This window comes from Gopherus evgoodei, chromosome 15, assembly GCF_007399415.2.
Source record: "Gopherus evgoodei ecotype Sinaloan lineage chromosome 15, rGopEvg1_v1.p, whole genome shotgun sequence".
Lineage (NCBI taxonomy): Eukaryota > Metazoa > Chordata > Testudines > Testudinidae > Gopherus > Gopherus evgoodei.
The window spans coordinates 3,680,350-3,696,852 of record NC_044336.1 but is presented as its reverse complement, the minus strand read 5'-3'; the positions used below and the strand labels follow the sequence as shown (position 1 = coordinate 3,696,852).

Sequence of the window (16,503 nt, the reverse complement as noted above, 5' to 3'; positions counted from 1 at the left end):
ACTGTCTTGGAGAGTCTGCAAAGCCAGCTCCTGCTGCTGAATTTCACTCTCTGCTGCCTGCCACTCTGCTGTAAAGTGGGGCAGGTCGCACATTACTGTGTGGCTGGGCAAGTGCAGGAGTTCTTTAATCTTAGCTGGGCCTGCTGCACTGCCATGTTTTTTCTTTAAATACCAGTTTCCTGTTTTCAAAAATCCTCTTCCTGCCCAGGGGGGCACCAAGCAGAGGGAGAAAAACCAAAATACAGTGGGGAAGGCTCCTGCCAGCAGACAGAAAGTAGAGAGGCTTAGAGAACCACACCGCCTGCTTCTTCATGCAGAGGCAAGACACTGGGAGTTGGAATGGAGTCAGTTGTTGGTGGCACACTGTGAGCTAGAGAGAGAGGAGCCTCTCTCTGTGCAAGGAAGGAGGAGGGATAACCCAGTGGTGACCCATCAAGGAGCACCAGGCGCCCATGAGGGACGACAACAGGGTCAAGAGACTGACCCACCTACCGGACTGCCCAAAAAGCAACAGTCACAGAAATCAGAGAAAGCCGTGTCCAGTGCATGCTCCAGCAGCTAGCTCAGGATCGGCTTTGTGGGGAAAGCTAATCCTAAACAACTTCAACATCAAGGCTTCTTGCCTTGAGGAATGTGGCACAGCCCACCAGCTGAGCCCAATGGTAAGGAGTGCCTCACAGCACTCTTCAGCGGCTCCTTCCACCTCCCACTCACTGGGCTTGGTGAGGCTGGGAGTGCTGCAGCAACAGCAAGCTCTGTCCCTGAGTCTGAAAAGGTGCCAGGCATCATTCTGCTATGCCAATCCCAACAACTCCAAAAGGCGTAACTGACCACCCGGCTGCTGGAAGGATGGTGCCATGTTGCTGGGCGAAGTAAGAGGAAAGAAGTGATGCTGGAGACTCCAAGAGCATTTTAGCTGTTCCCAGGGGCAGCACATACACAAATCTTGGGCAACGGGGTCTTATCCGCCTCCCTATCATATAGAATGGCTGCTAGCAAGAGGGTTGCAACACGTCCCCAAACTGGCTCCAACCAGTACATGAACCCACTGGGAATTAACATGTCCAGACCCACTTAGACAACGTTTGGAGAGAGAGACCACTAAAGAGAGTGACACATACATCTAGGTAGTTTGGGTTCAGAGCTCACTTCTACTTTTCCAATGAAGCTAGTGGAGCATGTGTCACTATTCTGTACCTGTAACTAGATTTAAGAGGCGGATATCATTAACTGTTACACAGCAAAAGCAAAGAAGAGAGAATTCATCACTTTCAGAGTGAAACAACATCCACTGCCCATCTCACCCCGAACTGGACCATCAAGTGAATAATCAAAAATCCCCAACAACGTGCAGTTTTAAAGCAAAGACAAAGATTATTTTGTTACATAAGAGCTAGGAAAACAAGATTAAAAAAAAAAAAAGCATGAGTTTGGTGCTGGTGTAAAGTATCAAATGGACAGCCCTGGAGGCTGGTATCTTCTATGTTTCCAGAACTGGGTCAGCAGAGGAGGCACTCCATGCTTCCACATCATGGTGAGAGCGAGAGGGCAGCATGCTCTCTAAACACATGCTCACTCATTTCCTGCCCTCTCTAGTGAGGTTGTCAATTGCTGCAGCATGGATACATGTCCAGTTGGAACCAGTCTTTACTCACTAACTCATTTCACAAAGGACACCAAGCTGCCATTGGATGTTCACTTGTGCTTACTACCAACCTAGGCTGGATATGAACCAGTGATTAGCAGGTGAAAGGCCTCATATCCCATTACCAGTCTCCAGAGCCATCCAATCCCCTGCAGCAGTTGCTTCCTGAGAGGCAGAGTCAGTTTTTTAAAGTGCACAAGCAAGATATCAGACCTTCACAATTCACTTGACAGATATGCCCATTAAACACAGTGTTTTCAGCACAAGTACCCTTTATACTGGAGATAAACAGAACAGAACAGTAGACGGTGACAGACGGATGAACATTAATTCTCCATCACGTTCCATCCTTAATGAACTGAAGTACAAACACAATTATGGGCATCACCTACTTTAACTGCCATAATTTGCACACTTGGTTTGTGGACCATTTTGTTGACAGAACCATAAGCTCCTCGTCCAATTTCTCCAAGGTCTTTCAAGTCCTCTGCAGTAAAATCCCAATGTTGTTCAGGGGAAATCTTCAATTTTCCTGATGATTCAATGCTGTGTGTTCTCAGTCTCTCTCTGTCAAAAATATTGGGAAGCAATTTTTCCACATTTTAAATAGTTTGTAACTTTCTCTTTTCAGTAGCACTTGATTAAACATTGAAAGAGAGGGTTGCACATAGGCTATAGCAACAACGTGACTCCAGGGAGGATTCTAGTTGGGGATGCAGGGTTGAGGGAGAATGTTATATCAACAAAGAAATACATTTGGTCACAGCTTCAATTAGCTATATGTCTTAACTGCAGCCTAAGGCTTAATATGTGTCTCCAAAGAGATTCATTCTAATTACTCTCATTTACATGGTTATTTTCTATTGTGCATAAAAATACATCAGGCTTGTAGCAGGACTTGGTATAGCATGCAGAACCAAGATTCTTTAGAGCACTCCTAGTCCCATGTGTACAAAGCTATGCGTGTTGCCTCCCCTGCAGCAATGCACTTGCTGGTCACTACCTGTCCTACTTGTATTGCTCATGTTGAACAGAAATCAAACTAAATCTCCTGTTTGTATTAGCAGGTTTATGAAGAGCATGTTGATCTTAATGGAAAACTGTAACTTATTTCAAATAATGCATAATCACTTCATCTAGTTGAAAAAAGGCATTGAATAGCCATTTTTAATATAAACTATAATGCAGATTGACTATTACTCAAGAAACCAGAAGCTGCCAGACCAAATGTTTCTTGACAAAGTGCCTGAGCCCAGAGTCCTCGGGCACAGAGAGCTCCCATAGCCCTCAATATGAATTTGTCTGTCTAAGGAATGCAGGATGGTGCCCATAGTTTGTGACAGAAGCTACAGAATTCCACAGTTGTTTTAAGGCGCTTCCTATTACCTGTTGCAAATGTTGTTGTTAACATTGATTTAATAGAAAACGTATGTGTATTTTCTACACTTTATTCCTAGTAAATAACAGTGTTTACCTTAAAACAATTGCAAAAGTCTACAGTGTTTCTCATGCATTCATCTGCTGACAAACACTTCCTTGGTTATAAGCTATGCCAAGAGACTGGGCTTCCTGCTTTAAAGTCACATTAATCAAAAGGTCGCTCACACCAGAATCCTCCAGTGTTATGGAGCCATTATATCAGATAGGCACTTGTGAAAACCAAGGAAATTCTGTCAGACTAGTCACCTGAATACTAACCAATTCATTCGAGCAGTTGATCAAGCAGCTGAAATTCCAGAATTTGGTAAAATGAGCGATAATGAGGAATAGACTTTTGATCCAATGCTCCAAGTTTCTCAAGTTAACTAGCCAAAGGAATAAACATACTACAGTGTATTCCATGCTGATAAATACAATAGAACATCTGTCAGTCAGCTGCTGTACATGACACATGCTTTGATATTACTATGGGCCCACATCTGAACTCCTTGGGTATATCTACACAGTTTATGGGAGCAAGTCTTGAAGCTCGGGTTGACAGACTTATGTTAGTGGGCTCATGCTAGCATGCAAAAAATTGCAAAATGAACATTACGACTTGGGTTGGCGCTTGGGCTCTGAAGCCTAGGGACAGAGGTTGGCTTCAGAGCCTGAACTCCAGGCCAAGTCTGAACATCAAAGCCAAGTCTACACAGCTATTTTAAGCATGCTGGCCCAAGCCCCACTAGTGCAAATGTCTGTTGACTCAGGCTCAGAGACATGCTCCCAGCAGCCTGTGTAGGCCTACCCCTTCGGGCTTCATTGGAAGTTTGGTCTTTGTGGGCAGCAAGGTCAGGCCCAAAGTACCCATTTACTGGAACAACAAAGGCTTAAATGACCTCATCTGCTGAGTTCTAGCTTCTTTATGAAACTTTTTGTGATGCTGCTGCTCCCCTTCCCCTGTAATAGCTTTCCTATTCTGACTCCCCCACTCTGCTACTTCCCAACTAAACCCTCTGAAACCCCTGCAGTTAAACACAATTCAAGTGTGGTCATGCTGATGAAGGCACAGATATTAAGAATACAAAAATCTGCAGAGACCTTATCTGTTCTTGGCCTTCTTTAATTTCTGTGTGTTAAATTCCTCAAAATAAAACACTGTAATAACTTAGATTCTGTATGGAATGAACTTAACAAAAAGCAAGGAATGAAAAAAGGAAACAGAAAACAAGAGTGGGTGAAAAAAATAAATTAAACTAAGAGAAGAACAGAACAGAAGAAACCTCACCTCAGACTTTGCCACCTGCCTCTGCTGAACATAAAGACAATTTACTTTGGGAGCTGGGTGATGAGAGTTAGAGCCTTCCTTGCTGCTAGCACATTTTGATTTGACAGTAATCTGAAAATGGTTCTGCGTTTGCTGGAAGAAGCTAGTAGGTGTGAACTGCTGCTTTGAAAGGTGCTAGGAAATGGTCCCTCTTGCTCATGTCTTCTCAGCCAGAACAGTAGCAGGACGGACTGGAAGGCAGACATGCACAGTGGTGACACCAAATCCTGCTGATGAAGCCCTGCTGCTGCAGAGTCTGGAAATTTTCTGATGGAATTTTTTCCTGATGGAAAATGCCAATTCGTTGAAAGCAAAACATTTAGCAGAAACATGTCAATTATGTCAAAATTTTGTTTCTGGGGGAAGGTCAATAAGGTCAAAGTGTTCCATTTCAATATTTTCACAACAAATGTATTTTATAATATTAAAAATTTTAGATGTGGGCATTGGAATGAAGCATTTCAATTTTTTAAACAACAAATGCTTCAATTGACTTCAAATTCTTTTTTTTCCCTGGAATTTTGTTTTGAGGCAAATTTCAAATTTTTTTGTTTTCATTCCTTTCTGGAATAGGAAAGGAATTCAAATTCACGGAATTTCCTACAAAATGGAAAATGAGGACCCTGTTCTGCTTTAGCAAACTGTGCCACTGTCCCTGCAGTGGCAGGTGGAAGACATAAGGGGGTGGGGGTAAGAAATCTTAGCAATGCCTCTCTCCGTATAGAGGGGATTGCAGGTGTGAAGATGGTGGCATGAAGTAGAGGTGCTCCATGGAACTATAAACATGAAAGCAATCTGCTTTAGTCCTAGTGAAATGCCATTAACAATCCTGATCATATTTTTAGTCACCTGTTCAAATGCCCACGTGAAATAGTCATTTGGCCAAATGACATGTTTAACAGAGTGGCACATGTTTTAATACAAACTTTGTTCATGTAGTGAAGCTCTTAGAAGTAAATATTGCCATTTTCCTATAAGAAGCACAGTCTGGAGCTCAAACATTCCTGTCAGCATTAAAATGTTATGATTTTACTGATTTCTTCAGTGGAAAGGTAATTTAGGACTTGTCTAATGCAGGGACCTCTACACCAGTGTAGCTGCACACAAGTGCATACCCCTGAGTAGATGCATTGCACTGGTGTAATATGGGAGTGCACTGGTGTGAAACAAGGATAAGTGCAAACCCCACTTAATTCCAGGTCAGTGCATCTACAATAGGATTTGTACTACTATAGCTATATCAGTGCAAAAAGCCCTAATGTAGACAAGCACTTAGAGCCAGCATTTTTAAAGTCCGCCCTACAAAGCCAACACAGTTAATTCAGAATTAAAATAACAAGAGTAACTCTAGAGAGCAGTGTGAAGGTCAGACAAGAAGGTCAGAAGTAGTTAATACCAGAATCCAGCTTAACTGCTAGAGGCTGGATTTCAATTACTTGTGCCTAGTGATATATAAGAATCTTTATAGACTTTTTAGGTCATAATATGCCAGCTTTCTCTTCCCCTGTCCACTTCTGCTTTCTAAGGAGGCAATCAAAGTGTATCAGGCCAGGAATGTGAGTAAAAAGCCATTTCCATGCTGGGCATATAACCCTCACAAGATCAAGCTGAATCCCAGGGATGCCCCAAGATGGACTTCGGGGGGTGGGGTGGGGGATTTTAAGATTTATTAGTACTATCACTTTTAATACCTACACACAAGGAGTTAGAGTAACATTCTCAGCCTCAAATAATTATGGATGGGATTTTTAAAGGGGCCCTTGGAGTTCAGTTCTCATTGAATTAACTGGAATTTGGGCTTTAGTGCCTTTGAAAATCCCTGTCTAGAATGTTAATCCAAAACTATCAGAGGCTTGGGAGTCCCATGGGCTTGAACAGATAAGACAGCTAGTGCTATATGGAGCATTGCATTTGTAAGATGCCAACTTATAGACCTTTCTCCAAATGGTTACTTTGCTTTGTCACGGCAGTTATATTCCAGGGATTAGGAACACCAAGCAAGGCATTTATTCTTCGCAACAGTTGCCCTTTGACAGAAGGAAAAAATGTTCATGGATCCAGCTTGGCATTAGCCACAAGGACTGCTGGAGCCAGGCACCACTGTTCAGGGCCAAGGACAGTGTCACACAAATTCAGGACATGAAGTTTGCTAATTGTTAGCTTGGTGAGCTAGATCCACACAGGAAGCTTGGCAAGTCTAATAAGACTACAAGATTCTACAACTCTACTGAAAAATAACCATAAACACTAGGGTCATCAATTAATCACAGTTAACTCACTCACTCAACTAAAAAAAATTAATTGTGATTAATCACAGTTTTAATTGCACTGCTAAACAATAATAGAATACCAATTGAAATGTATTAAATATTTTTGGATATTTGTCTATATTTTCAAATATATTGATTTTAATAACAACACAGAATACAAAGTGTGCAGTGTTCACTTTATATTATTATTATTACAAATATTTGCACTGTAAAAATGATAAAAATAGTATTTTGCAGTTCACCTCATACAAGTACTGTAGTGCAATCTCTTTATCATGAAAGTGCAATTTACAAATGTAGATTATTTTCTGTTATATAACTGCACTCAAAAACAAAAAGATGTAAAACCTTAGAGCCTATAAGTCCACTCAGTCCTACTTCTTCTTTTCAGTCAATCGCTAAGACAAACAAGTTTGTTCACATTTACGGGAGATAATGCTGACCGCTTCTTATTTACAATGTCACCTGAAAGTGAGAACAGACATTCATATGGCACGTTTGTAGCCGGCATTACAAGGTATTTACATGCCAGATAAAGTAAACATTCATATGCCTCTTCAGCCTTTGGCCACCATTCCAGAGAACATGTTTCCATGCTGATGATGTTCATTAAAAAAAAAAAAAAAGTGTTAATTAAATTTGTGACTCAACTCCTTGGGGAAGAATTGTATGTCTCTTGCTCTGTGTTATGGCAGTCTCGGTTGATGACACAGCACCTGTTGTTCATTTTAAGAAAACTTTCAATGTAGATTTGACAAAACACAAAGAAGGTACCATGTGTGATTTCTAAAGATAGCTACAGCACTCAACACAAGGTTTAAGCATCTAAAGTGCCTTCAAAATCTGAAAGGGACAAGGTCTGGGGCATACTTTCAGAAGTCTTAAAAGAGCAACAGTTCAATGCTGAAACTACAGAACCCAAACCACCAAAAAATAAAATCAATCTTCTGCTGCTATCTGACATCTGACTCAGACCATGAAAATGAACATGTCAGTCCACACTGCTTTGGATCGTTATCAAGCAGAACCCGTCATCAGAATGGACACATGTCCCCTGGAATGGTGGTCGACGCATGAAGGGACATATGAACTTTAGCGCAACTGGCACATAAATATCTTGCAGTACAGGCAACAATACTGATGTGAACTCCTGTTCTCACTTTCAGGTGATGTAAACAAGAAGCAGGCAGCATTATCTCCTGCAAATGTAAACAAATTTGTTTGTCTGAGCAACTGGCTGAACAAGAATTGGGACTGAGTGGACTTGTAGGCTCTGAAGTTTCATATTGTTTTATTTTTGAATGGATTTTTTTTTTGTACATAATTCTACATTTCAAGTTCAACATTCATGATAAAGAGATTGCACTACAGTACTTGTATTAGGTGAACTGAAATACTATTTCTTTTGATTATTTGTTACAGAGCAAATATTTGTAATCAAAAATAAAGTGAGCACTGTACACTTTGTATTCTGCGTTGTAATTGAAATTAATCTATTTGAAAAAGTGGAAAACATCCAAAAATATTTAAATTAATGGTATTCTATTATTGTTTAACTGCATAATTAATCACATGATGTTATTAATCATGATTAATTTTTTAATCACTTGACAGCCCTAAGAAAAATATTTGCATGTTTTTGGACAGGCATAAATTCATTGTATTGCGGTAATTAAGCTCTACCATTAGTATCTTAGCAGCAGGAATGCTGAAACTTTTAAAAACAAGCATTTCTTTGGCATTGGCGAGAAGTCCTCTGAGAGATAAACAGACAGGTGGTGGAGTAATTTCAGGCAAACCTGAAGATTATGTGACAGCACTAAGGCCCTACATAATGGAGCAAGGCCAGGCCAGAAAGGTGGCATATGCAAGTATGTGAATCTTCAGTGAGCTCCTTTCTGTTGCTGTGGGTATCAGAGCAAAGAAACCTAAGAGGGAAGGGATGAAATGTTATGGTGGGAGCATATAACTAGCAAGAAATGTTAGAGACAACAAGAAGGGGTTCTACAAATACGTCAGACAGAAAAGAAAGACCAAGGATGGTGCTCAATGGAGAAGGTGAGCTGGTAATGGAAGATGATAGAAAGGCAGAGCTGCTCAATGCCTAATTTGCTTCAGTCTTCTCAAAAAAATCACGTGACTGGACAACTAGTGAAGTTCCCATAGACAATAAAAGGGAAGGGATGCAGACCAGGGTAAGTAAAGAATGTGTCAGAGATATTCTGACTAATCTGAGGCCATGTCTACATCTAAAATTTTGCAGCGCTGGTTGTTACAGCTGTATTAGTACAGCTGTATAGGGCCAGCGCTGCAGAGTGGCCACACTTACAGCAACCAGCGCTGCAAGTGGTGTTAGATGTGGCCACACTGCAGCGCTGTTGGGCGGCTTCAAGGGGGGTTCCGGGAACGCGAGAGCAAACCGGTAAAGGATACCAGCTTCGCCGCGGTTTGCTCTCGCGTTCCCGGAGCCACCCAGCAAACCGCAGGGAAGGAGACCTGCTTGCTCGGGGTTCCGGGAACGAGAGAGCAAACCGGGAAAGGAGACCAGCTTCGCCGCGGTTTGCTCTCGCGTTCCCGGAGCCACCCAGCAAACCGCAGGGAAGGAGACCTGCTTGCTCGGGGTTCCGGGAACGAGAGAGCAAACCGGGAAAGGAGACCAGCTTCGCCGCGGTTTGCTCTCGCGTTCCCGGAGCCACCCAGCAAACCGCAGGGAAGGAGACCTGCTTGCTCGGGGTTCCGGGAACGCGAGAGCAAACTGGGAAAGGAGACCAGCTTCGCCGCGGTTTGCTCTCGCGTTCCCGGAGCCACCCAGCAAACCGCAGGGAAGGAGACCTGCTTGCTCGGGGTTCCGGGAACGAGAGAGCAAACCGGGAAAGGAGACCAGCTTCGCCGCGGTTTGCTCTCGCGTTCCCGGAGCCACCCTGCAAACCGCAGGGAAGGAGACCTGCTTGCTCGGGGTTCCGGGAACGAGAGAGCAAACCGGGAAAGGAGACCAGCTTGATTACCAGAGGCTTCCTCCTTCCACGGAGGTCAAGAAAAGCCCTGGTAAGTGTCTACATTGGATTACCAGCGCTGGATCACCAGCGCTGGATCCTCTACACCCGAGGCAAAACGGGAGTACGGCCAGCGCTGCAAACAGGGAGTTGCAGCGCTGGTGGTACCCTGCAGATGTGTACACCTTCAAAGTTGCAGCGCTGTAACTCCCTCACCAGCGCTGCAACTTTCTGATGTAGACAAGCCCTGAATGAATTCAAGTCAGTGGCGCCTGATGCTATTCCCCCCAAGCTACTGATCGTTTTAACTGAAGAAAACTTGGAGACACTGGCAATAATATTTGCACACTCGTGGATGACAGGAGAGGTCACGGAAGACTGTGGAAGAGCTAATGTGGTGCCCATCTTTAAAAAGCGGGGAAAGGAAGACCCAGGGAACTACATACCAGTCGGCTTGACCTCTACAACTGTGAAGCTACTAGAGCAATGTATAAAATATTTAATTTGTGAATACCTGGGTGATGAAGGGGTGATCACTAGCAGTCAGCATAGATTTACTAAGAACCAGCTTGATTTCTTCTTTGACAGGGTAACTGGTTTGGTGGATAGGGGGAATGTGGTAGACATAATATACCTGGACTTCAGCAAGGCTTTTGACACAGTTCCACATGACATTCTGATAAGTAAGCTGGAGAAATGTGGGCTTCACAGAACTACCATTAAATGGATACATAATTGGTTAAACAACTACAAACAAAGAGTAACTATTAAAGGAATGATGTCAGATTGGAGGGAGGTCTCAAATGAGGTTCCATAGGAATCTGTTCTGGGTCCGGTGTTTTTTAACGTCTTTATTAATAACCTGGATGTAGGAAGAGAGAGCATATTGATCAAATCTGTAGATGACACAAAGCTGAGGGTCAAAGGGGTTGCAAACACTTTAGAGGATAGAGCTAGTATTCAAAGAGATCTTGATAAATTGGAGAACTGGGCTATAGACAAGAAAAGGAAATTCAACAAAAACAAATGTAAGGTGTTACACTTAGGGAAGAAAAATCAGTTAGACAAATACAGAATGAAGGATAACTGGCTTGGCAGGAGTTCTGCTGAGAAGGGTCTGGGTGTCGCGGTGGATCACAACCTCAACGTGGGTCAACAATGTGATACTGCTGCAAAAAAGGAAATGCAATTTTAGGTTGCATTAGCACAGGCATAGCATGTAAGTCACGGAAGGTGACAGTACAGCTCCATTCATCACTGGTTAGGCCTCAGCTGAAGTACTGTGTCCACTTTTGATCACCAATGTATAGAAAGGATATAGAGAAACTGGGAAGGATGCAGACGTGAGTGCCAAAGATGATAAAAGGGATGGAATGCAAGCCATATGAGCAAAGGCTGAAGGAATTGGGTATGTTTAGTTTGGAAAAGAGGAGATTAAGGGGGCACATGATAGTGGTCTTCAAATACTAGAAAAGCTGCCATTAAAAAGTAGAAAAGTTGTTCTCTCTTACCACAGAGGGTAGGACAAGAGGCAATGGGTTCAAACTACAGCATGGCAGATTTAGATTAAATCTCAGGAAAAATTTCCTAACTGTAAGAACAGTAGGACAATGGAACAGACTGCCTAGGGAGGTCATGGAAGCTCCTTCACTGGAAGTTTTCAAAAGGAGGCTGGATAGCCATCCATCTTGGATGGTTTAGACACAACAAATCCTGCATCTTGGAGGGGGGTGAGATTAGATCAGACATTCTCAAACTGGGGGGCATGGAATGTATTCTGCATGGAATGTATTCTGCGAGAAGCTTTAAGGGGAAAGAAAAAGCTTGCTGCACAGATTCAGAGCTGGGTAGCTGGAGAGTTGTATGGTATTGACACCCTTAGTCCTGGAGGCACTGCTTTCAGAGCTGGCTGTCCAGCCAGCAGCCGCTGATCTCTGGCCGCCCAGCTCTGAAGGCAGCACTGCTGCCAACAGCGGCAGAGAAGTAAGGGTGGCAATACCATACAATGCCGCCCTTACTTCTGCACTGCTGCTGGTGCCACTCAGCCTTCAGAGCTGGGTGGCTGGAGAGCAGCGGCTACTGGCTGGGTGTCTGGGGGAGGCATAAACTACTACAGACACAAAGAAGGGCGGCGCGATCAAATAACTTTGTGAACCACTAGGCTAGATGACTCTTGCCAATCCTTCTAACCCTATGGTTCTATAATTTATAAGACTGTGTTTCATTATTTTAAAGAGCTTGACAGATAAATTATGTCTCACAAATTGGTCTAATTCAGGATTTCTGAAGGAAGTTACTAACTGCACAGAGGTTAGTAGAAATACACACATTCTACTTCTCTGCAAACCTGGTAAAAAGATGCTGTTCACAATGGCATTTCAGAAGCCGATTTATGGACAATGTGCTGATAAGCCAAATTAGTGACCAAAAGTAAAATCAAGGCACCAGTACTGTTCACAATTCTTACGTAAAAGCAGGTTTATGATTCTGGCTGATCAATTTGCACTGAGTCCATTAGCTAGCGTGGCATTTCTGTAGGCTTGCTGTTTAAATGTAGCTTTCTTTGCTGAGCAATCTGTACACCCTGCGCGCTAACTAACATTAATAAAATAGTAGCCATGTTTTGTATTTCATGGCAAGGGAAAACCTCCAATAGCAAAGCTGTAGAGTTATTTCAAGTGGCCTGAAAATGTTAGTTCCCTTGTGAGGTTTAAACAGAGTCCTGAGAACAATATCTTCCTTGCACTGAGCAAGCAAACAAGTTAGTAGGGATTTCTGCCCCAGGCAGAGGACACAGAATGTAGTGGTTTTGCTTCTACTTGCTCATTTGTAAATCTTTCTGCTATTTATTCTCACATTCTATTTGATGCCATGTGTCTAGAACCAATCACTGATGAAGAGATTCAGCAAAAGCTTTAAAAGAAGGAATTAATTCCATTCAGCATCCCTCAGCCAGTAAAACTCAAAGAAAAAACAAACAAACAAAGGCCAGGTCCCTCACTTTCAACTTGAAGAAATGGCAGAAGCTCAACTGAGGCCTGTTTTGGCTTTCTATGCTCCATCAACATTACTCAAAGTACAGATCTCAGCAATGCATGGAAAACTGTACAGAATGTATCACAGCTCTTGCAGTCCAATCCAACACCCATTCAAATCCACAAAAAGACTCCCACTGACTTAAATGGGGCTTAAATCGGGCCTTCAGAAGCTCCAACATTTCGTTTGGAGTTTATTTGATTAACTAGACAGATTCTTCCCTCAGTTTACACCAGTGTAACTCAGATTCCGAATTACCATTCCCAAGACAATTGAGTCCTCCTGATTCACAGTGGTGTAACTCACACTAGAATCTGGCCTTATGTACGGATCCCCAGAACACCAAACTCATTTTTGTTTGGAGTGAAACATGCAGCCAGACAGTAATACACTTGCCCAGTCTACCAAGGATTCACCATCTAGACTTGTGTTGGATTAAAGCATTTTAAAGTAATATGAAAATGTTAGAACTAGCTAATTTAATAACCCTTCCTCCCGAGCCACTGCCAGCTATCAATGAGAGAACAGAAAACAGAGACATAACGCATCATTAAGAATCAACATAAGAATAAGGAGAATAAATATATATATCTAAAAAATGATACTGAAATGTGATAATATCATTACATAGAAATAACTTATGGAATGGCACGGTATTGCTCAGACAAATTTCAATACTTTATAGATGCCATTTTTGCTGACATGGAAAATATTTGACAATGGCTAACAGACAGTTAAGCTTACTGTAGCCTGCTGGAAAGTTTCTGGATGAGGTCCGCTTCTCTCCTTTTGAAAGTGAACGGGACAATGTGATTACTACCCAGTGTTGCTTGTGTATCACTTCAGCCAGGAAAAGAGTTGTGAAAATGACAGGAAAACATGGTGCTGTTATCACATGACACAATAACGTAAAACATATACTCATCTAGACATACTGCCTTTGGCATGGCTAGCATAAGAAATTAGTGCATGTTATATTTTTCTTCCCCATTAAGCCTAACTAATACATCTCTCTTCAAATGGAGCAAAGCAGTTCTTGCATTTGAAGATCTTTGAGCTGCACTGTTACTGTTAATGCATTATATTGTATGCCTTTTATTTTCTTAAAACAATGGAAATATTATTTTCAGTTGTAATGTTAAAAATACCAGTCATTGGAATAAATTTTACTAACAAAATAACTGATTAATAATAACACTCAGACTGCACAGATTCACCACATTGATCACCATCACATAGCTTCCTCTTAGCTCTGATAAAGGAGAATTTCTTACCACAAAAACTAGTGTGTCTTGGATCCACCAATCTAGGAGTGGTGGCCATTCCCATTTAGACCTGTCAGTCCAGGTGAATCAGCCCATCCACTACTGAATACTTTTTTATGCCTTGGACACACTATATCCTTCCCTTTTATTTCCAGATAGATCTCTGAAGCTAACGGAAGAGCTCAAGGCTAACTATTACTGTTCACTGTGTGATCAGGTTCTAGATTAGAGCCTCTCACAAGCATTCCAGGTAAGAAATTTCCCTTTCCCATGACTAGGATCCACACTTTTAGCACTGATGGGTTCTAGGTTGTACCCCTTACTAAGGGCTATGCGGAGGACAGAGAGGAAATGATCGCTCAAATACCTGTATATACAAATAAAGCAATGACCAACAATGTTCAGAAACAAATGCATGCCTTTGCTCAGCTCATCATCTGCAAATGCCCTAAAACTAAGTTTATCTGTTACAATTGTTCTTAAAGCCATTTTGCTAACGTAGCCCTTGTGACTTTTCTTACACTCTTAACAAAAAAAGTTCTTTCAGGGACTCAAGCTAAGTGCTAGGGAACCTAAAAGCTCCAGGTTGCATTGGTTTCTCCGTTTGAGCAGGGTGTCGAAGAAGTTTAGGTAATGACACTTCTTGGCTAATTCTGAAATTCAGTGCAACTTGGGAGGAAAACATGATTCTGAAAGTAACACATTGGTATCCGCTGCAGAATAGGATAGGTCTGAAGTAAGGGAGTCATCCAGCTAGGAGAGAAAAGAGGGATTGCCTATCCAGAAGGCTGCATTTATCACAACTACTTCAGTGACCACAAGTGAGGCCACAGCAAGACTAACTGGAAGATCCTAGTACAACATCAAACATGACGTATTTTGAAGGCAACCCTCAAATATGTCATGGGATTGAGAAGGTGATTGACCATCAAATGTATCAATGGTCTATAGTCCCCTAAGTCTAGTGCTATTGTGACAGACTTTAAATGTTGGGTCCATTTAAAATGGTTGTGTCTGCCCTGACTATTTCAGCTCTTCAAAGTACTTTGTCTGAACAGCTATGGAAGCTCTCCTGGAGCAAGGCCAATCACTGCCAGAGAATCATTTTACCTTCTTTAATCTACAGGGAAATGAAAATTATTATGATAAAAAGGGAGAAATACCTGTTTGGAACATTAGAGAGAGATAGCTGTTTGGAAAATCAGAGAGAATGCATATGCCCACCGGATTACACAGGAGCCTACAACCTCCTGGAAGATGGCTATTACCCGTAACCAAGCTGTCCTAACCTGGTAATCAGAAGCTATTTTGGTGGACTTTACTCATCTCTAATTGATTGTGTCTGCTTGCCAGCCAAGGTATCACTGAGACCAAGCGTGAAGAAGAAATGGTCTGTCCAGCTCTACTCCAAATATTCTAGGTGTTCCACAAAGGAGGGAATCAGGCCTAGCTCAAGGAAAGAACTTCCCAGGACTGCCAATAATTCACGAGATCCACTGGAATTCTGACTGGGTCATCTGACTCTCCTTTAATTTGAGGCCTCCCAACATGCAAAGCCTTGATGGTGGGGCACAATTCCATCCATCTGAGATTCACAGCAGAGGGCTGCAGTCACCTAATCACAATACATAAGGAACCTAATTAATTTTAGTCCCGTTCTGAAGTCTACTTCTCCAATGAGTGGAGTGGCTAGAATAATTTAATCATGCAGGCCAAAAAACAAACAACTCATCCAATTACACAAAAGCTTGATGCAGAGCATGCAGTGTTACTATGACAGAATAGCTCCTCTGCATGGGATCTTCTTGATGGATTCTGATACCACTGCAGATTTTTCTGATGCATCTCATCCATTCAGCCCATATTATTTCAACTTCCCAGACTACAAGGTGAAAAGATAACATCAGCAAAGAGGAAAAAAATCTGACATTGGTGGCCTGGAAGGGTGAGCCACAGTTCTTTGAATTTGCATCTTTTCCATTTCTTGTTGTCCATTTCATGGTGCTTGGCAAAAGACAAAGGCGTGATTTCAGAGGAAATAACTGTCAGTTTTGAACCAGTGGACCAGAGCATTCAAAACAGCTGTAGTAACCAAACAAAAATACAAACTGCTGCTCATATGACAATGAGATGACTTTAATACTTAAAGAACAAAGTACTTGGTTTCTGTTTTGATTAAATTCAGCAGGAGCCTGAATATCAGACTATCAATGACAAACTTTAATTGTTAGAAAAGTTAACAGAGCTAAACATTTACTGGGGTTTTGGGAGGCAGGGTCAGACCAAAGGTCCATCTATCCCAGTAGCCGGTTTAAGACAGTGGCCAATACCAGGTGCTTCAGAGGGAATGAACAGAACAGGTAATTATCATCCCCTGTGAGCCATCCCCTGTCGCCCATTCCCAGCTTCTGGCAAACAGAGGCCGGGGACACCATCCCTGCCCATCCTGGCTAAAAGCCATTGATGGATCTATCTTCCATGAATTTATCTATTTCTTTTTTGAACCCTGTTATAGTCTTGGCTTTCACAACATCCTCTGGCAAAGAGT

General features: G+C 42.2%; 1 protein-coding gene across 9 annotated transcripts in view; it reads right to left on the bottom strand.

Moving 5' to 3' along the window:
* Nucleotides 1–16,503, bottom strand: part of MAP2K4 (mitogen-activated protein kinase kinase 4) — a 187,177-nt gene that overhangs the window by 72,870 nt on the left and 97,804 nt on the right. For 5 of the 9 annotated variants that reach the window (XM_030534445.1, XM_030534446.1, XM_030534447.1 and 2 more), the window contains 2 exons: nt 13,435–13,530; nt 2,038–2,212 (listed from right to left, as the gene is read on the bottom strand). In XM_030534445.1, the coding sequence (XP_030390305.1) occupies nt 2,038–2,212; nt 13,435–13,530 (271 nt within the window). The remainder of the gene's footprint in view (nt 1–2,037; nt 2,213–13,434; nt 13,531–16,503) is intronic. The other 4 variants (XM_030534452.1, XM_030534453.1, XM_030534454.1 and 1 more) reach the window with 2 other exon arrangements.